Source organism: Belonocnema kinseyi, chromosome 8 (assembly GCF_010883055.1).
Source record: "Belonocnema kinseyi isolate 2016_QV_RU_SX_M_011 chromosome 8, B_treatae_v1, whole genome shotgun sequence".
NCBI lineage: Eukaryota > Metazoa > Arthropoda > Insecta > Hymenoptera > Cynipidae > Belonocnema > Belonocnema kinseyi.
This window is the reverse complement of record NC_046664.1, coordinates 115,681,219-115,702,962: the sequence shown is the minus strand read 5'-3', so window position 1 is coordinate 115,702,962 and position 21,744 is coordinate 115,681,219. Positions and strand designations below refer to the sequence as shown.

General features: G+C 33.0%; 1 protein-coding gene across 1 annotated transcript in view; it reads left to right on the top strand.

Moving 5' to 3' along the window:
• The window catches only part of LOC117178664 (serine/threonine-protein phosphatase 6 regulatory ankyrin repeat subunit C), a 400,971-nt gene that overhangs the window by 60,104 nt on the left and 319,123 nt on the right, over positions 1-21,744 (top strand). The window contains exon 4 of the mRNA XM_033370089.1: positions 4,489-4,590. Within this exon, the coding sequence (XP_033225980.1) occupies positions 4,489-4,590 (102 nt within the window). The remainder of the gene's footprint in view (positions 1-4,488; positions 4,591-21,744) is intronic.

Sequence of the window (21,744 nt, the reverse complement as noted above, 5' to 3'; positions counted from 1 at the left end):
AAAAATCTACTCTCACCATTTTCTGAAAAATTTAGTTCTGAATTTTTCAAAAAAAAAATTCTAAAATCGGTGCATAATTGCGTTCCAAATGTCATTTTGAACTTCGTTTTCCGATTTCACCCCACAGTGCAACGTCGAGTGAGGGTGGTTAGATTGCATCAAGGAGGGCCAAGGCCAAGGGGTACTACTGAGTGAGGGAGTAAGGGAGTAAATGAGTAGTAAGTAGGTAAGCAAGTCAGCCAAGCCGAAAAAGTAGCTCGATTCTTGCTCAAGATAAACATGCTCGGAAAACCTGAATGTAATTATCAATGTAATAATTAACTTATACGGCCTACGAATGTGAATTTTTATTACTTTTTTACATAAGGTGGATAGAAAAAGAGAAGGCTCCCTCTTCTTTACTCAAGCCTCACGCAACTGATTTTCCATATTATTTCATTAAGATATAGAATATTGTGATTTTAAGCGCACCCTTTCCAACCAGTAATATTTTATCTAAATGAGATCAATTTTTTCAGTTTCACGTTGAAAAACAATTTTCTTTGTAAGGGATCGTACATATATTATGTAAAGTGTTTTTAAAAATGTATGTCGTTGTCCTTTTCTGACTTAACGAAAAGTTTATTCTCATCTTTATTGGTACAAGGTAAAACCAGGTTGCGTAATATATGTACGAGCTCAAATATTGATTTCGCTAAATTTTAAGATCAATATTTAATTCAAATTTTCTTGATCGTAATTGTATGTTTACCGGAAATTTGATTTTTTAAATGATTGCTCCATTCAAATTATTTTACTAATTATGCGGAGTTTTATTGATCCAGGGACAAAATGATATTGTGTACAAACATGCATGCATTATGTTTTACATAAAGATATGGAATATTTTTAACATGTAAATAAAAAGCACATAGATATAATCGACTTTCAATATTGGCAAAGTGGCATTTGTTGTCGGAAATGCTACATGAAAAATATTTCTGTACAGTTTTTAATTCTCCCGATGGCAATTATGATTTAAGTACAATGAAACCACTTTTCTTTAATGATGTTCAACACAAATAGAATCAGAGTTTGGAAAGCAGGTGTTATCGATCGCCGTGCCACACCGCTTCCAAGTAGCCTGAATATGATTTTCAAATCGCATGCTAATAAACTGCGATTGGAACGACCAGAAGGATAGTGAGGTTCTTTCAGTGAATGGTGGGTGCGGCAGAATGTAATATATGACTTTATTACTTGATTTCTCGCCCTGAATCATGGTTCTTTTTAAGCAGGGGTCATCATTAAACAGATTAAGCCTATAGAACAGATTAAGCATATTGATACCAGTAGATCACTTCACTGTTTGATAAAACATAAGTAAATTGAAAAATTGTATTATATATGAGCGCAGGATGATTTGGTCTATAACTAGTTGCAGAAAAGACTATGATAATTAGTGTAACGAATCGCAGCAAAAGAATTCACCAAAACAGTGGAATATGTCAATATCAGGACAGAAAATCACACGAAAAAAAATATCCATTAAATTGTATAGAACTAATCTTATAGCAGAGGATACGATGCACAGTTTAATAAAAGTTGAAGTCTTTGTTTTACATTGCGTTGAACTATTCAACGAAATGGGTTAAAAAGTTCTATGAAATTTAAAGGCCCGAGGTGACATAATCTCTATTAAAAAGCAAATTACGAAAAACGTAAAATAGTTCAATAAAATCTAAAATTCTAGCTAGAATACAGTCTATATCCAAGAAGTTTACTATTAAACACGCATTCCTAATTCCTAGCGCCTAAAGTCTCTCAGCTAACCTAGCTGGAAGTATAAAAAAATCTGAAATTAACGTACAACTTTGCGGAGCCGTCTGAAAATTGTTGTTAAATATTCTATAAGAAATATTACTACGCTTATATTAATATATGTACTAAGATTTTAGATTTTAGAAATATAAAAGTTATTGTTTAATATTTTATGTGATTAAAGAACTGCTGTTTTTTTGTGGTTTCGTAGTTCAGTCACCCACGGATTGTTATTTTCATAACAAAATATGAACGTTGACTTTTTTACATTTATAGATTATTAATTAAATTCACTCATGGTAGTTTTTATAATATATTTTGAGGGGGATAAATTGGGGAGAATCGAGTATAAATAAAAAAGTAGAAAAAGTACGGTGGAAGCAAAAATTCTACTCGACGTAACCCGAAGATACGGTATAATACGAGTACACTAGTTAATACCACCTCGTTTCTATATTTAAATTTCGATTTGTGACATTCCCGAGGAGATTCTGTTAGTTGCAGGATTGGAATGAAGAATCTTTTCACCACCAAATTTTATAATAAAAACGAGGTAGGCCATCATGTAGTGTTCATGCCTGGGATGAAGGCTTATATGTTTACCGGCAAAAATATGTGGTCAGAGCGAATTACGCAATGTTCAAAGTTGGCGAAATCATGGTCTTGGGAGATTGCGATCAGGTTTTGAAAAATCAAGTTATTTTTGCAAAGAGTTCTTGCACATCTATTAGAGGCTTTGAAAACGTATGTTTTATTAGGCTAAAAGTACATGCAATATTTGAGCTCAAAATAATAAATAGTTGTTGAGAAATGCTTTTTGCTCATAGGAGCGAAGGAAATATATTTTCACTCATTATACAATTGCTGAAATAATTTTCGTAACATTATTATTTCAGTAATTGTACAATTTGTGAAAATATAAAAAAGTGCACATACCTTTTAAGCATTAGACGTGCTTTTTCTGTGTTTTTAATGCGAAATTCTTAACCTGCGAAAACTTTTAGCTGAAACAAACACAAAATCTCGATATGTCCATTCTTTCATGATATGTTTCCAATTGTTACATTTTAGATGCACGAATTCAATGTCACATTGAAAAATCCATTAGCGGTTAAGCGTACATAACATTATAACTCTTTAGGATTAATACTTGTCCAATTTTATCGCTTTGCGACTAGCTAAAGAAAAAGTAAGCGCAACGAAAAAAATAGTACATTTTTTAATAACAAATAGCTTTTATCAAAAACTATTCATTATTTTTCAGTCAGATTTTTTCACATACGATTAGCTTAATAAAACACACATTTTCAGACACGTTAATAGATGTGCATAGACTTTCGGCAAAAATAACTAAATTTTCCACAACGGCTATTTTCGCCGGGTTTTCTTACTTTTTGAGAGAACAAGTCATGCAATATCAATGCGCGATATATTAAATTACAGATCTTTTTAACATTTTTCAATTAATAGCTAAACTTTTTCTGCAAATCAGTACATTGATCGTCAGCTCTCACTATACATATTTTTGCCTGCAAACATATAAGCCTTCATTCCAGGCATGACCGCTACAATGAAATACCTCGTTTTTATTCTAAAATTGTGTGGTGACAAGGCACCCCTTTTTTATCTTCGTTCCCCGGAGTATGAGTGATTTAGAGTGTTGGTTTTTCCTGCATGAAACCTATAGCGGATAATTATTTCTGGCTTTGTAAATGTACAAAACTATAATGTTAATTTCCCGTTAACAAGGCTTGTACTCAAAGGTATTCAAAAATTTCGTGTTCAATCGTGATCTGACAATTATTGAATCCTTTTCGATACAGTTTGAGTCCTAGTGTTTTGAATCCCTATAGCAGTAGAAGTTATTTCTCAAACTGCATCCCTTTTTGTGGTATGCGGGGACTATATTTTTCTGTACACTTTTGAATACCCCAAATAGACCCTGAATTAGAACATGTTTGATCTCTTGTAAACTCGCACATTTCTTTATTATTATTTAATGTTTTTCGATCAATAATGAGGCAAAAAGCATTTAAAAACACATTATTAGTCGTTTCATGCTGTCAAGATTGATTGATACACAGGAAGCTGTGCTGAAAACAAATTGTTAAAATTTGTTGATCATGATTTTATATATTTATAATTGACCAATTTGCATGAAGCGAGAGAATTCAACAAAGTAATTTATTCTCATAAACAAGCCTTCTCATCGGGATGCTTTTTAGAATACTGAAATGATGGTTTTGAGATCGAAAACAGTTTTTTACTATTTTTTCCGGTTTCCAGTTTATTATGCTGCCTGGCTTCTGATCTAAGAGACAAAACACACCTAAAGCAGAGCAAGATGCCTTGGTTTCAGAAAATATATGGGCCAGTGTTAAGCGATGTAGCATATTCATGACCTTGTTTGATAACGAAAAACTGAACACACAAACAGTCATATGTTTTTCACGAGCAACGATATTATACACATCACGACTCACTTTTCAGAATACCTTATAGTCTCATAAAACGCTCATTTTAAATCAAATATTGTCTAATACAATTCTAACACTACTTATGAAGTAATATAATATAATTTAATTTAGCTTTAAATTAAAAATTATTATATTCTTAATTTCAAAAAACATTTTAATTTTTCAGAAAAAAGAATAGCAATGTACTTGCCTTTATTTTTTTCTATTGCAGGATAATTATAATGTGCTTCATATCGCTGCTATGTATTCTCGAGAAGATGTTGTCAAACTAATTTTGTCAAAAAAAGGCGTAGATCCTTACGTTACTGGTGGGGTAAGTACGAAATAAAATTTTTTAACCTATTCAAAAATGTTCAATATAGTTTTTACAAAAATTTATGTATATTATATATGTTTTTTACTCTTATTTTTTCTATTGCGTTTGAAAGAAACGAATACGGAATAAAAGAGCGAAAGCTTTAGGCCGAAATTTGCGTTTCTCTATATTATTGTTATACCTTATTATGCCCGTAAAATAGATCCCGTGCTAGAAAGTGCATGAATGCATCTATCGATACAAGCAATATAAATATTGGCATGTTTCGCTACTGCCTCAACATTTTTTTTGCATTCCCGAATAAAAATGCTTTGACTTGAGTTCGACTTGAATTGCCCCCAATCAAGATATGCTGAAGTGGAAAAGGTCGACTTGAGCATTTCTCAGTTTTGAGCCGGAGCCAGGCTTCAATTTATGTCTTCGAGACAAGTTTTTAATTCTTGAAGACATAAATTTATCTCTTGCATCGAATTTTTATCACTTCAACACGTGCGGCTTATAACTTCGAGCGTATACCTGCCCTAACAAAAAGAGTATAATTTTACTAGTCATAAAATCTAATCTTTGTTAATGGTTAAACAATCTTGTATATTTTTATACGATATACGTATTAAATTAACTTATTTATGGATTATTATTTGTATTATACTTGTTTGACGATGATACTCAAAATTTTATTTGTTTTTACGTATTTCTAACGGCTTCGGAGATCCTTCTAGAAAGTTACAATTTTTATTTTTTTGAAGAAAATTTTTAAGGGTAATACTCGTTCAGACCCACCGATTCTAAACTTTTAAATTAAAAATAACTAACTTAATAATTACAAAATTTTCATTCATCAATTTTAATCTCATTTATGAGCCAAAAAAGATTCGATAATCTCAGCCTAGACAAGGCTCGTCTTAAGTCAAGTAAACGTCGTCTTAGCCAAGACAAGGCTCGACTTAAGACAAGTAAACGCCTTTTTACCTATCGTGGCCATAAAAGTAAGACGAGGGCCTATGTCTCGACTCAGTTTCGAGACGCAGCCAGACATCGATGTCTTGGAGACGAACTCAAGACATAACCAAGTCGAGCTTAAGTCGAAGCATTTTTACTCGGGTTAGCACTTTCCGCATCCTGTAGAATTGTAGAATTGTGAACCAAAGTTTAGTAAATAAGAACTTTTATCTATTATTAATGAAAAAATCTAAAATTTCAGCCTAAAACATTCAACGAACCAAGAAAAATACACGGAAAAAAGTAGACAGTAAAATGTACAATTTCGAACAGTAAAGGTGATGTTTACAGCGTACCCACTGTGAAATGATCAGTTTTCACAGTATTGAATGCAGTATAAACCAGCAATCTGAAAGTATACTAGTCGAAACATCATTTGTAGCAATACATAAAGCAGCTATTACAGCTTGACATTATAGAGTGGAATAGCGTTGGTACACGCTGTTTAAATTACTGCTCCACATTGTAAGCTTTCACTGACAATCTTGTACACGTTACATTCACTCATTGTCAATTAAAATTTGTGAATTAAACAGTTTACAACTTGTAAGCTATCCCTTTTCATACTGCGATGGTTAGTGGGATACAAAGTAGATGGTGCAGTTTGAAATAGTAATCCGGTATACCAGTATCAAAAACAGTGTTATTCGCTGAGTGAGATTTGTTTTATTATTTACAATATCAAGTTTATTTTTATAATTAATTATTAATTAATAATTATTTTTATAATTAATACTAAAGGATGTATTGAGATTATAATGAATTTCATAGCTGCCGTACCAAAGAAAATCTTGCGTAAGTGGCATTGTCGTTTAGGTCGAATTTAACATGCTCAGTTACGAGAAAATATACCGTAATTGGGAAGTCAGTTGCCCAGTTTTTCCTTAGTACGCACGGGGAAAAATGAAAAAATATTTTGTATGAAGATTGATGTATGTATGATACCCATAATAATTTTATTCAAAACAATTTGTTGCCTAATTGTTTCCCTATTTCTTGGCTTGAAGTTGATCTACTTTTTATTAAAATATTTGTTTTTTTAAAATATGCTTCATTCTTTTAATTTAAAATTAATCTATTTTGTGGAAAAGTGAACTATTTTGATAACATAATTATTTTTTTAAATTAATCTTTTTAACTAAAAACTTAAATATTCAACTTTTGGTTGAAAATCGATTTTTTTTAGTTGATACTGGATCTATTTTGTTGAAAATTCATCTTTTTTAGTAGAAAATTAAACTTCTTGGTTGAAAATTCACTTTTTTTATTTAAAAAATGACTATACCTTATAGAAAGTTGAACCACTTGATTAAAACATCTTTTTTTTAACATTGATAATTTTAGTGGAAAATTTGTGTCATATTGTACTCAATATGAGGCCCGCGCCCGTCCGAACGTACTCGACCAGTGCTGCAAATACAAACTTTTTTTCACCAAAATTTTCAAAAGAAATCATAGAATCTATTGGAACATGAAAGAATTCTTTTACAGGCGCAGAAGTTTAATTAATTTTTAATTGTTTAAAACAAACGATTATTTAAAGAATAAAAAAATGTTTTTCAATACCGAACAATTTTTTAGCGTAAAGTATACTTCATAACAAAAATGTTCATAACTCAATTATTGAATTTCAATGAACCCTTCGCGAGTAATCCATGTTTGAACAAAATGATCAAGAACTTTGATTGTTAATGACTTAAAAAAAAATATTGAAAACATATTTTAGCTGAGTTATTTTGATATAAAAACAAATGGAAACTGTATAAATTGATTGAAAATAGAACTATCGATTTAAAAGTGGCACACTGGAAATATTTTGACTCTTATATGAAGAGTGCTGTATTACATTACAGATTATTGTGGTACTAGTGACTAGCGCTACAGTACCACCGACAGATCATGAGTTCGCGCCACACTCGACTGTACCTGTAAGCATTGTAGTTTCGTTTCCATTCGTCTGATTTTTATTTTGTCATATAATCAAATTCCAACATAAAATATTTAATTGCTACTAAAAGCTACTTTTAAAACTTTTATGACTGCTACAGTGCGATACCGCCACACTAAATCTTTATTTTCCCGGAACAGAATAAGTTTTTTTTATAAGCTCTTTTTTACTTTTATTCAGCCTCCTCATATTTCAGGAGCAAGTTTTTATCATGTTTTAAAGTTAAAGAATAAATTTACAGTCCATGTTTAAACAAAATTTTTAAAACCTATGAAATTTGAATCTCCTGGAGATTGTAAACCTCCACATTTTATTTCTCGGAACTGGATACTTGTGTTTAATCATACCTTTTTGGCATCAAATCAAAAACATTTAAGCTTGTAAGTAACTTTTGTTTTTATCTTTATAGGCTGATTTCGATTTTACGGAATGCTATTTCAGTTTTCTAAAAAAATTTGTTTTTGTTTGCTAGATACCTAATTGTGTATACTGTAACACTTCCAATATTGTTCCAGGAATAAAATAAAAAAATATGTGAATAAACACCGTTCACTTCACTTACCTATGTTTGCAATTTATTATACTATTATACTATTTATTACATCACATAATGTGCATTCTTATATTTTATAAAAATGTATAAATAATTACTATAGCTTTTAGCAAAGTTTTATAAAATTCTTAGCATTAAAAATTTTTCATTTTTAAGACTTATTTCTCCTAAGTTCAGCTAGCCTTCGATTCAATGTTCAAATTCAACTTCAAAGTTAGAATATTAATCAGGTTTCAGTACCTTGTATCTTAAACAATTTTTTTCAACTCCAATGTTTCAATAAATTATTTGTAGTAAATATTTACATCGAACATTTGTAAATCCACGTGTTCATATAAAATTTGTAAAACGAAAAAATAGAACAAAAATATGCTCCTCTGTTAGCCCTGGCTTACCAGCGTAAAATTTTGACTGAGATTTTGTGAACAGAATCCAAGCGATACATTAGCGCAATTAGCGAGAGCGTTCGAAATAGGCTTAGGTTTTAGGTTGTTCAGGTAAGTAGGATTCGAATGCCATGAGGGTGCAATTTTTCATAGCGTTTAAGCTTTCGATTACGTTTGTAAATGACCGCACGTGCAATTGCATAATTTGGAAAATAAATTGAATGCAGTTATTACGAATAAAACATTTTTCTGGTGAATTCATCATTATATTACATCATCTGTTTCTTCGAGCTGCTGTAATGAAATGTCTATCGACGATTCTATTCTAGGGCACAACTGTGACTTTTGATTGTTGTTGAGAGACATTTCTAATGCGAAACTATAATTTTTCCTACCAGAAGGAGCAAGGTTTACTCAGCGAAAGTGTAACCTCTACTCTTGCGAGACACGCGCGCAGTGTAAAATGTGAGCTGTATCTAGCGCTCGCTACAAAGTAGGGATTACTGGGTGACATTGTTAAATTATCACTCATCCCTATTCGATCTGGATACGGATTTCCAATTTCATAGAGTAAATCTTGCACTTTGATGCAGTGATGTTTGCTCATTTCTGCCAAAATGTAAGAATTACTCTGTGGTTTCACGAAAGGCTCCATTACTGCGCCACAGAGTAATATTTCCTTACTTTTCCGAGTATATCCCATAGTGTACTTTTTTCCGTGTATCCCTCACCTCTCACTCTTCTCGATCACCAGCTCATACTTTTGGTAGCGAAAGGAAATTTTCTGCAAAAATTTAATTTTTATTACGTAGAATGATTCTTTAGTGGTTTTATATGTATATAAAGAATCGATATAAATAATTCCGAAAATAATCTTTCTACAGAGAGGAACATATTGATCACTAGAAATTGTCGAACTATTTGAAGTACTATCCGAAGGTTTAAATATTGTATGATGCTTTTAATTTTAATCTAACTGAACCGTTCTAACAAAAAAACGTATTATCACTTATCGAGACAATTCTCGAACTTAAACCGTAAATTATGGTGATGCGTTAACCCAGTTTATATTCACCACCGTACAGTACTCACAGAAAACACTATTACAGTCATTCACTGGCGGAGGTCGACCCGCTGCAACTACACATGACCACACATGGAAAAAAGTACACTGTAAAATATACTTGGAAAAGGAGGAAATATTACTCTGTGGCACAGTAACGGAGCCTTTCGTGCAACTACAGAGTAATTCTTACACTTTGGGAGAAATTAGAGAACCTCACTGCATCAAAATGCAAGTTTACTATGTGAAATTGTAAATCCGTCTCCAGATTGAGGGGCAATGAGTGATTATTTAACAATGTAACCCAGTCATCCCTACTTTGTAGCGACCGCTAGATACAGCTCGCACTGTACACTGCGTGTCTCGCAAGAGTAGCCCTGCCGAGTAAAACGTACAGAAAAAGCAAAGGAGACGCACTGGTCAGTTCGTACTCAGTGCTGTTTCTTCAGCACTACCGGTACTGCTAGTTTTCTATACCTGGGTTCCCCTTCAAGTGTCCATTTAAATTTTTAAAAGGCTATTTTCACCCAATAAATCTAGTCTCTGAGGTCTTTGAACAGGTGCGTGAGTAGTGTATACAATGGTGTTAATAAACATCGGTGTACCTATGCCAATACGACCAGACTAACAAGTAGACCAAAGGGATTAAAAATAAAAATTTCAAATTTGTAAGATCTTGAAATTAACTACAAGAAAGTTAGAAATTCAGAATCTACGGGTTTCGATTATTTTAGATATCTAACTTTTTCTTTTTGATGTTTAAAATTGCAGTGAATATAACGTATCTCGTAAATGGAATGAGATACGCCAAAACAGACAACATTTTTTAATTCAACTTCAAAGTAGTATATTAGTATATAAGTCATAATTATAAATATGTATAATGAAAAAATTCATAAATTAAACAAAAGTGTTGATAAGATGAAGACAATTCTAAAACGGGAGACGATTTGGTTGCGGCAGGTACTGTAAATAACTCTGCCCGACCGGTACGTGACGCATAATATCGCACGCTGGGTATATCAGTCGAAATGATCCTTATATACTTACCAGAAAAATTCTCACCGCTTGTGAGAAACGACCAGTGGTGGGCCAAAAATTGGATTTATTTTTATGTTGAGAATATTTAATATAATGTGAATTGACTTTAAATTTATTACTGCATATTCGCGTCGAAAGTTCAGTACACATTTACATACTGTGAGTTTTAAAAGTGCTGGAAGATTAATAATAGGAGTAAGATACATATTTTTCTCTAAAATAAATTGAAATGTACATATAAAAAATTAATTGTAAGTGGAGTCCAAAAAATCAATTTTGTTAGTTATGAAAGAAGATATTGCATCCATTTTTTTCTTTATCCTACTCTTAAAATTTAAGACTTAAAAAGTGAAATATTTTTAAAAATATAAAACTATTTGGCAAAAAATAACCTTTCTGGTTAGAAAATGATATTCTTGAGTTGACAATTTCACATTTTTATACAAAATTTATGTTTTTGTTTGTAAATTAACTCTTTTGTTGAAAATTCATATATTTGGGTTTAAAATGTCACCGTTCTGTGCCTCACAGCAATAGGATATACCGGGATATCCCATTTGATCATATTTATCTTTCATATTGTCCCAAGGATATTCCAGGGATAACCCGTTTGATTTCCCGCAAGGCGGAAATTTGGATATTTTAGGGATAACCCCAGGATATCCAGGATATTCCTAAGATGCTTCCGGGATATTAAAATGTCCCAATTAGGATAGAGAAAATCAATTTCTATTCTACTTGGGAATTTAAATATCGCGGAAACGTCCCAGGAATATCCTGGATATCCTGGGGTTATCCCTGGGATATGCGAATTTCCGCCTGCGGGATATCCGACGGGTTATCCCTGGGATATCCTTGGGCAACCTGAGAGATAAATGCGATCAATTGGGATATCCCCGTACATCCTATAGCTTGCGGGGTAGATGGTTAACCTTATTGGCTTCAAAATTCAAAATTTTTTTTTGAAAATTAATGTAATTTCTTGAAAATTCGTACATTTTGGCAGAACAGTAATATTTTTCATAGAAAATTTATTTGTTGTTGTTAAAAAATGAACCATTTGGTTATAAGATAACTGCTTCTCTTTTTTACAAAAAGAGCATAAGAGAATATCTTCATAATGCATGTATGTTTAAACATTAAAATAACAATATAAATATGAAACACAAAGTTCATACGTCATCAAAATGAATATTTTTATTAACTAAAATTCAACAGCTTGTGTAATATTGTTTTAAGATGAGACTGTACAACATTTGCGATTTTATTTTAAATGTTTCATCCTAAAAATTATCCATTTTTCTCCATGCATGATATTTTTTAATTTTTCTAAAATTTGTAAAAATGCAACGAAATGATTTTTATTTTATAAACTGTCTGAAATTGTAATTTACAGTAGATGGCCAAAAAAGTGTATTAAGAAATGATCTAATTTCGACAAGTTTTGTAAATTATTACAAAGTTTAGAAATTTCTTAGTTTTGTATTAGCTACATCTGTTAAAAAATAAAATATTTTAAAATGAGATTAAAAGAATATTTCTTTTCGTTCACAAATATTTTCGTATGTAAGTAATCGAAATCCATGGAAATTTTGCTCTGTGAACTTAGTTCTTTTTTAATTTCTCAAAAATAAAATTTTTAAAATCACGTTCACTTCTTATTTATTCTAAAATACGTTTCATACAATGCAAAAAAAAACATTAGAATTAGACAAAAAGTTGGAAAAAATAATGTACATATTTTAGTTTTAGTGTAATGACATAACCTAACATTGAAATCGAACTGAATATTGACTAATAACACCCACTGTTAAATAGTTAGCGATAACCAGGATGTAAAAAACCATTCACTTGCATTTGAATGGGTTTTGAGGTCTTCTGAATAGCGTATTTGTCACTGGAATTCCAGATACCCCTCCATAGGTTAGAGTGAGTTTCGAATGAGAAACCGGCTTTTTTAATCAACCAGTAATTTTTTGCTCGTACCCATTCAGTAGCGAGTATGAATCAGTATTAACCAATAGAGGAACAATAGTTCCGATAAAAAATTATTAATTTAATAAAAACAAATTTCATTTAAATAGTTTAAATTGTTTATTAAGAACTAGTTAAATGGGCATCTTTTAAGAAAATCCCGGCATACATGTAGTCTACTTTCATTTATAGAATTTATTTTTATGCATTTTAATATTTTGTTAGACATTGTTTTTCACATATTTGCATCACACATCTGAATGTTAAAAATTTATTTATATATTTTACGCAACAAAAACTGCATTTTTTCTTTTAATTTACGTTTAAAAATGCTCATTATCACTGAAAGTGAAAAATGAATAAGTTACAATCTGTAGGTTATATGAAACTTTACATTTATCTGATATCAATCTTAAATTCACAGAAACGATCACTCGTTTTTTATTTTATACAAATTACCATTACAAAAATTTGGGTATTGAATTTCGAAACATTTGGATGTTTGTGATGCGAATTGATATAAGAGAATTGCAGAGTTCACTCGTAACACGTGGACTTTCTGCAGCCATTAGCATATGCACTGAATAAATTGAATTTCACTAACGCTTAATTCAGTATAAATCTTATGATTTTTGCACAAAAAAATCTATTGAAAACCATTGTAAACAGAGAATAACAACTAAATAATTATGAAATTTCGAAATTAATTGTGGCATCAATTATAATATATAACAATATTATTTAACTTTAATTTCTTTAATTTTTGTTTAATCAGAATTATCCTAATCAAATGTATTACCACATGCTTCTCATCCGAAAGAACTAATTCTTAAAAATTGTAATCTGCATATTCTACTCAGTTAAACATAAACCTGAGGTGACATACAATTGGCAGATTCACGCTCTTTCAAAATTGATGTGTGTGCATCGTATTTTTACTATTCGTTGTGATCTCTTAAGAACTCCATTTCATATTGAATCTCAACCCATTCATGTCGACATTAGTGAATCGTAGAATTCCCACAAGAATTATTTCAGGTGAGTCAGTCTCATTCAACTCTATTCACTAAGCATTTTAACGAATGTGGAATGGCAAATTTAAAGCACCGCGCTCAGGTGACTGATTAAAAATATGGCCAACCGATTACATTTTCATTCTTTCAAAATGCAAATGACAGATACGCAATTCAAACCGACTCGATCTTTATCGGTTCTTTTTTCCTGGGTAGTGATTGATTAGTTTGCCTTTCAATCAGTTTTTTTGAACTAATTTGAATATAAAGAAATTGCAAATAGTCGTTTTGGAATTACATAATATCATATTATTGGATTTTAAAAATTAATATTATTTTAAGAGTATTAAGCTACTTTAAATTTTATGTTCAGAAAACAAAACTCCATTCACTTCCTTTGAATGGCTTTCGAGAGCTTTTGAATTGCGTATTTGTCACTGGAATTTCAGATTGCCGCCGATTGGTTTTTTAAAGACTTTTAGTGGTTATCATTTTTTGAGAAACTTATATGCCGCAAAAGCCTGTACAACATCTAGAACTGAAATAGCAAAAAGAACCTTGTAGACTTGCGCATGATTTCTTATTATCTGTCGATAATTTATAAATTTAAAGAATCGTGTGAAATATGGCATCTTAACTTTAAAAAAGTCGTTCTCATTCAAAAAGAAGGAAACCGATTGAATGTGACCTTGCTTGAAATGGTCATTGCAGTATATGGCAGATTCGAAGCTGCTTGAGAAAATGACCGATTCACATAGTCGCAAACCGATTCAGTTTTAACTTTCTGAATCTCCAAATGACAGACACGCAATTCACAGTGTCGTCTTTTGAATGGATTTTTTTTCCTGGGTGTCTAAAGAAAAATAATTGAGACCCTTGTATATGACCTTATTAGCACTTGAAGTGTATTTATTTATCCCTGCCGTAATAATTAATATCTCCCGTTGTTTAATGTTTATGTTTATAAATATTAATTTTGCCAGATCAGGAATAGACAGAGATCAGAAAACGATTTGTCGCGATTCACTGCTGCTCGCACACTGGTTTTCTCAAGCGACAAGGCTATCATCACACACTCAAACTGAGAAATCACGTGACTTCAAACATTTATTTAAATTATAAGGTAACCGAAAATAGCTTTGAAATAGGCGGCGTCGATAAATTGAATAATTTTAAATTGCAGAAAATCTCATAAAGACGAAACATTAGAACTTTAAATGTACTGCCCACCTCGTGAGTGGTAACTGCACGATGAAAAGAAAACAATAAATGCTTAATCGAGTATTTTTCAACAACGAAAATGCCGCCCGCCGTAAAGACACAGTATAAATGTAACTAAAATTTAATAGTCTTAGCCGCCCGCCATAATCCACTAAGTTTACAGAATAATTTTTTTTTTAATCTAATTAATAATAGTTGTTTAGATTTCGCTCACTTCTTTCGCTCTGACTGGTCACAGAGAAATCTGAGTAATCAGACGTTCGTATTCCGAAATGGCAGTTTTTACGCGAACAGAACGTACTAAATCGTCCTTACCCTTGTAGCATTTAATTATACGGCCTAACAACCATCTAGAAGACGGTAACGAATCATGTTTCACAAGAACGATATCACCGATCACAAGATTTAGCTCATTGTTGAACCATTTGTAGCGTTTTTGTAAATACTGTAAATAATCAACAGCCCATCTACTCCAGTAAATCTCTGAAAATTTTTGCACCAACTGCCATCGATTGAAACGATTTTCCAAAGTAAATTCCAATGAGGGTTTTGGAATACTGGTCAGAGTGGCTCCAATCAGAAAATTACCAGGTGTAAGATAGGAAAAGTCTTCAGGATCATTTGAAAGAGGGGCAATAGGACGGGAATTGAGGCAAGCTTCTATACGAGTAAGAAGGGTATAAAACTCTTCGTATGTAAGAGTATGTGCACATACAATTCTTTTTATATGGTGTTTAAAACTTTTAACTCCAGCCTCCCATAAACCCCCAAAATGAGGAGCAGAAGGAGTTATGAAATGCCAAGAAGTACCTTGAATTGCGAACTCATTACGCAAATTAGCATCCAGTCTAAGATTCAAAAGGCAATTTTTTAATTCCCATTCAGCACCGTGAAATATCGTACCATTATCACTGTACAAGTTTACAGGTCTTCCTCGCCTTAAAGAAAATCGCTGAAAGGTGGCGAGAAAAGCGGCAGATAAATAATCAGAAAAAACTTCTAAATGGACAGCTCGCGTCCCCCATAAGTTGTTGAGACAAAGTCGCTCTCTTACGTGTGCACTCCAGGCAACCTTTGATCAGTCGTTTAACCAAAGAGCGAGCTCCTAAAATCCAGTAACGCTGTCTGAGCGTATTTAAAGTTAATTGCTAACCACCGTGTAAAGATCGAAGATGAGCATGCGTGGCGATGAGCTCACTTATATAGTGACGCGGCGAAATTATAGAATGCTTCTCATCAAAAGTGATAAGAGCATGCCGTAGTCTTCCACCTAACCTTAAGGGATTGTTAGAATCCAAAAATGGATTCAAACTTTTTAATAGCGAGTTCTTTGGATCCACCCTATCTTCTTCGTTTAAAGCTTTTATCCCATTAGAAAAGGAATTTACCTGGACAAATTTAATCCAAAATATAACAGCTTGTTTTTGAGTGCTTAAAAACAAGGGCATCATTAAACCTTTTACAATAGGCCGTTACACGAAGCAATCTTGGCCAAGAGGAGAATTTAAGCATCAAGTTGAATGGAATTTTGAACAAACTCAAAACATGATGCGTGGCGATATTCAGGCCATTTTCAGGATTGCAAAGTTAACCAAAGTGTGCCTTGCTACCATGAGGAATGCCTTATCAATTTTTTGGGCGTGACTCCCCGTGTAGCCCAGTCGGCTAGATTATCTTAAGTAGAAATGTACCGTCATTTCGCGCGAGGTACCAGCTCATGAATTAGGGAAACTCTATTGGCAGCAAACACAGGCCAATTGGAAGAATGTTTTTATAGAAAAGCCAAAACTGTTACGGAATCAGTGTGACAGTAAACAGGTATTTTATCCAATGACATAGTTTCCATGACAAACTTAAGTGTCTTAGTTAGCAACGCAGCTCCACATAACACCAAACGCAGAATTAATGCATATTTAACAGGAGCTAATTTAGGTTTAGCGATTAGTAGGCAAACAAGAGTCTCCTTTAAATCTTCACTAAGAATTCTAATATAAACATGAAGCTCGAATTCAGAGTTTGTCTGTAGTTGTCGTATCCATCTGGGAACTTTGAGTGCTTCTAATTTTTCCAGAGAACCATAATAATTTAACCATTGAATTTTAAGATCATCAGGTAGTCTGTCGTCCCAGTCGAATTTACGCAGCCAAAGTTCCTGTATTAAAATTTTTGCCACTATTATGACTGGAGTTATCCAACCCATTGGTTCATACAACTTAGATATCAAAATAAACCTAGAACCTTCAGCTGAGCATCCTCCGCTAACGGAAATTCGATAGCCCGTTCGTGTTCTCCCGAGGGACAATCTTCCAGTAGTTCGGGTGCATTTGCGGCCCATTTTCGCAAATGGAAACCGCCAGCTTCTAATAACAGTGTTACTTGAGCTTGCGCCTGTTTAGCGTCAATCTGACTATCTGCACCAAACAAAACATCATCCACGTAAATATTATTTTCTGATATAGTTTGGGCTGAAGGAAATCTATTTCCTTCATCATAAGCTAACTGCTTAACCACTTTGTTAGCCAAATAAGAAGCACAGACAGTACCGTAAGTAACGGTTAAAAGTCTATAAGCGACGAGCCTTTTTTAAGGAGAAATCCAGAAATTTCTTTGATAGTCGCAAACCCGAGGGTCAACTAGAATTTGTCTAAACATTTTTTTAATGTCAATCATATAAATAAAGCGATGTGATCTCCAATTCATAATGATTGAAGCCAAATCATTGAGAATCTTAAGACCGATGTGAAGATGATAATTCAAGGAAGAATTATTGCAAGTTAAACTAGAAGCGTTGAAAACAGCCCTCAACATAGTAGTGGAACTATTTTCTCTTGAGATATAGTGATGAGGCAAATACACAGTTTGTGGAAAACTATACAATTCCTTTTCTTGAAGAAGTTCCATGTGTCCAAGGCTTTCATATTCTGATAAGAAACTGGAGTATCGTAACAATAATTCCGATTTCTCTGATAAAAGATGAAGTACTTTATTCAAAACGATCTTAGCTCTCTGCAAGGATGCACCTAATTTTATGGGAGGACCGTTTTTGAAAGGTAAGTGCATCATTTAACGTCCGTCTTTTGTTCGTTGGTATTTCGTGGCGAAATGCTCATCACAAAACATCTCATCATCAGTCAAAGTATTTTTTAAGGGAATTTCCTCCAACTCGCAGAACCTGGTTAAGTCTTCATGCAAGACCTCTGCTGAAATAACCTGATGTGCTGTCACTGGAATGTTAATTTCTATTTTATTTTTGACTGTCACGGGCCCAAATAATATCCAACCAAAAATGGTACTTTGTGCATTAAGAGAACCCAATATACCCTGTTGGAGACCAGGAAGTAAACATGAGCCATATTTATCGGCAATCAAATCAACTTGATGGGAGCTAAAGGGATTTGAATCTGCTAACACTAACTCTTTTAATTGATCTTCATTCCTTACATTAGATCTTACGGGAGGAGCATATGGTGTAAGGTGTAATAATACTAAAGCTTGGATGTGGACTTTAGGACAGTTCTTTTCTGTAGGAATTAAATTGATACTGCTAACTTTCTTGAAGAACCAATATTAACTTCTCCAACCCCATAAACTACTGCTTTGACCTTTTTGTAGCGTGGACTTAATATTTTCATTGCTCTCTCGGCAATAAAACAACATTCAGATCCTTGGTCCAGCAAAACTCTAAATCCGTGACTTCTTCCATTTTCAGCTTGGAAGAAAATAACAGTCGTAGCGAGTAAGGTTGAGCGTGACAAATTTGGATAATTATTCAGAAAATGAAAAGAAACTTTATCGTCTGCTTCTTTAAGCGCTACATGATGCACCCCCACCTTCGCGGTGGAATTGCCGGGATCATTTGATTGTGACACGAGAGAACCTGAAACTGCAAATTAAGAAGTAACCGATGCAGAGTTAATTGATTGGGGATCAATTTGGTTGATTTGTGGGGATTTGTGAGGTGGGATTTGAATTATAATCATCGGAATGCAACAGGAAATTATGTCTCCTACCGCACTTGTAACATTTGAATTTAATAACACAATTATGAGGTCGATGTCCGGGTGTGAGACAATTGTAACAACAATTATTATTTGTAGCAACTTCCCTACGCCTGTCCACAGGCAGAGCTTCGAATTGGTTGCATTTGAATAAAGAATGATAATCCTTACAAAGGAGACACTTTGAGCTAGAAGCTGCATTGTGGCTCCTAACTCCCGATTGTTTTGAAGCCCTACTCTTTTCTTGAGAACTTGCACCAGGTTTTGAAGCTTTAATAGCCTCCAAAATAAGTATGCGAGTCTTCAAAAATGAGTCAAGTTGTTGATAAGTAGGATAATCAGTGCTAGAACCAATATGCATCTCCCATTCCTTGAGAGTACGAATATCAAACTGTTTTACCATTACAAAACTAAGTAAATCACTCCAATGTTCTGTTAATTATTAAAGATTTTTGAGAGCCATCAATGACTCATTTGATTTATCGCTTAAGTTTTTTAAGTCTTCCAGAATATTATTCGACACATTAGGAAGATTGATAAATGTTTGTAAATGAGTTGAGATTAAAGCTCTCTTGTTGTCAAATCTGATCTGTAGCGACTCCCAAGTGGAGATAAAGTTAGCATCAGTTATCGAAACATGTCTTTAAAAACCTTCAGCTTCGCCCTTTAAGGACAATTTCAAATAGTGTAATCTTGTTACATTTGACAAGGAATCATTTTGAATTATTAAAGCATTAAATAAATCGCGAAAATTCTCCCAATCCTTGTAGTCTCCTGAAAACTCCGGTAAAGTAATCTGAGGAAGTTTAACAGGCAAGGAATCATGACGAACAATTTGAGACTGATTTAAACTTTCATTAGCCTCAGTTTCAGGAGTAGGTAAGACCAATTAATTATATAAAAAATCTCGTGCATTGAGATAAGCATCTTGAATAGCGAGATATTTAGACTTAGTGAAATATTCCAATTTTTCACGCTCAGCTGACGTAGTTACAGCTTTAATTTCCAGATTCAGGGTTTCACAATTCTTGCAGCTTTGGTCAAGACGTTCTATCCTTTATTTGACAGTAGCCACTGTTAGATTGGCTTTTCCAATTTTCTTAGAATTGGTTTCAAAGCGCAGAGTCGCCTGAGAAATCTCTGATAACTCAGAATTATTGCATTCATTTTAACAAAAGGAGAAATTTCAATTGACAGTTGCTGATAATTCAGCAAAAATTAAAAAGTCTTAATTTGTAAACTAAAGAACTGACTTACTTTAGTTTTAAAGTGCTCTGACAAGGCGAGCAAAATTGAGTGTGCGAGAGCATAATTATTAATAAAATGTCAATAAATCATCTCTGAAAGACTACGGTCTGAATTATTATTTTTTGTTTGCCAGAACGAGCCTTGCTAATTATGGGTACATTAAAGTTGTCATCTTACAATTGGAGAAGGTTAGAAATCGAGGAAGTCTAGAATTAAATTTGTTGACAATCATCCAAATATCAGCTGGCAAACCTGTTATTTTTTTCTTCAGTTAAAGAATAATGAAAGACCGATCCAGTGAAGAATGACAGCATAAAAGAGTACAGTACAGACTGTTTGCAGAAGGATGACTGCTTTACAGTACGTGCGAAGATGTTGTCACTAGCTTATATCCTTGCTATGTGACCTTAAGCCGTCATATTTTTCAGTTAGTTCCTGTGGCTTCACTTAATAGAATTTCTCACTTTGGTCTTTTCTGTATTAATTTTACACTTTTGAATGTTTTTTCACGATCTTCTATCCGGCTCGAAGGACCATTTTGTTTAATGTTTATGTTTATAAATATTAATTTTGCCAGATCAGTAATAGACAGAGCAGAATCGTTAGAAATAATGAATAGTTCAAGTTTTTTTTAAAGTATAGAATACTTGGCAGGCTAAGACCAATTTTGAGAACCACACAGATCATTCACTCTTTTATAGGCATTTTTGTAAGATGTAAGATTTAATGTCTTTATTGATTTAATCACTTTACTGATCCGAAAAGATCGGACAACGATCTGTCGTGATTCACTGCTGTTTGCACACTGGTTTTCTCAAGCGACAAGGCTATCATCACACACTCAAACTGAGAAATTACGTGACTTTAAACATTCATTTAAATAATGAGGAAACCGAAAATAGCTTTGAAATAAGCGATGTCGATAAATTGAATAATTTTCAATTGCAGAAAATCTCATAAAGACGAAACATTAGAACTTTACACACCCGTACTAAGGAAAAGCTTACGTAACTGGCTTCATAATTACGGTCTATTTTCTTATAACGGAAAATGTTATATTCCCCCTAAACGACAATGTCACTTATGTATGATTTTCCTTAGTACGGCAGATATGAAGTTTATTATAATCTCAATACATCTTTTATTTCTAATAAGAAACATAATTATTAATTCATAATTAACTCTAAAAATAAACTTAATATCGTAAAAAATACAACAAATCTCACTCACCGAATAACACTGTTTGAAAGTGGAGATATTATAATCTGGCCCAGTAACATTTATTTCCTCAGTATACACTGTACATATATCACTCTCAGTTAGCACTTGAAACAGTATGAAAAAAAAGGTGTTATAATTTCACACTTCAAAATTGCTGCGGGGCGAGGCCCTGTATTGGGGATAGCTTACATGTTGTAAACTGTATAATTCACCATTTTTCATTCACAATGAGAAAACGTAACGTCTACCAGCTTGTAAGTGAAACATTACAATGTGGATCAGTAATTTCAACAGCGTGTACCAATGATATTTCACTCTGCAATATTAAAGTTTAATGTTTGTAACTTCAATGTAGCTTTATTTATTGCTACAAATGGTATTTCGACTAGTACGAGGGTGGATTGATAAGTTTCCGGCCTGACCAAGAGATGGCGCCACTAGGCCTACCTTGAGGTGGCGTTCTATAGTACCATCCTTAGATAGCTT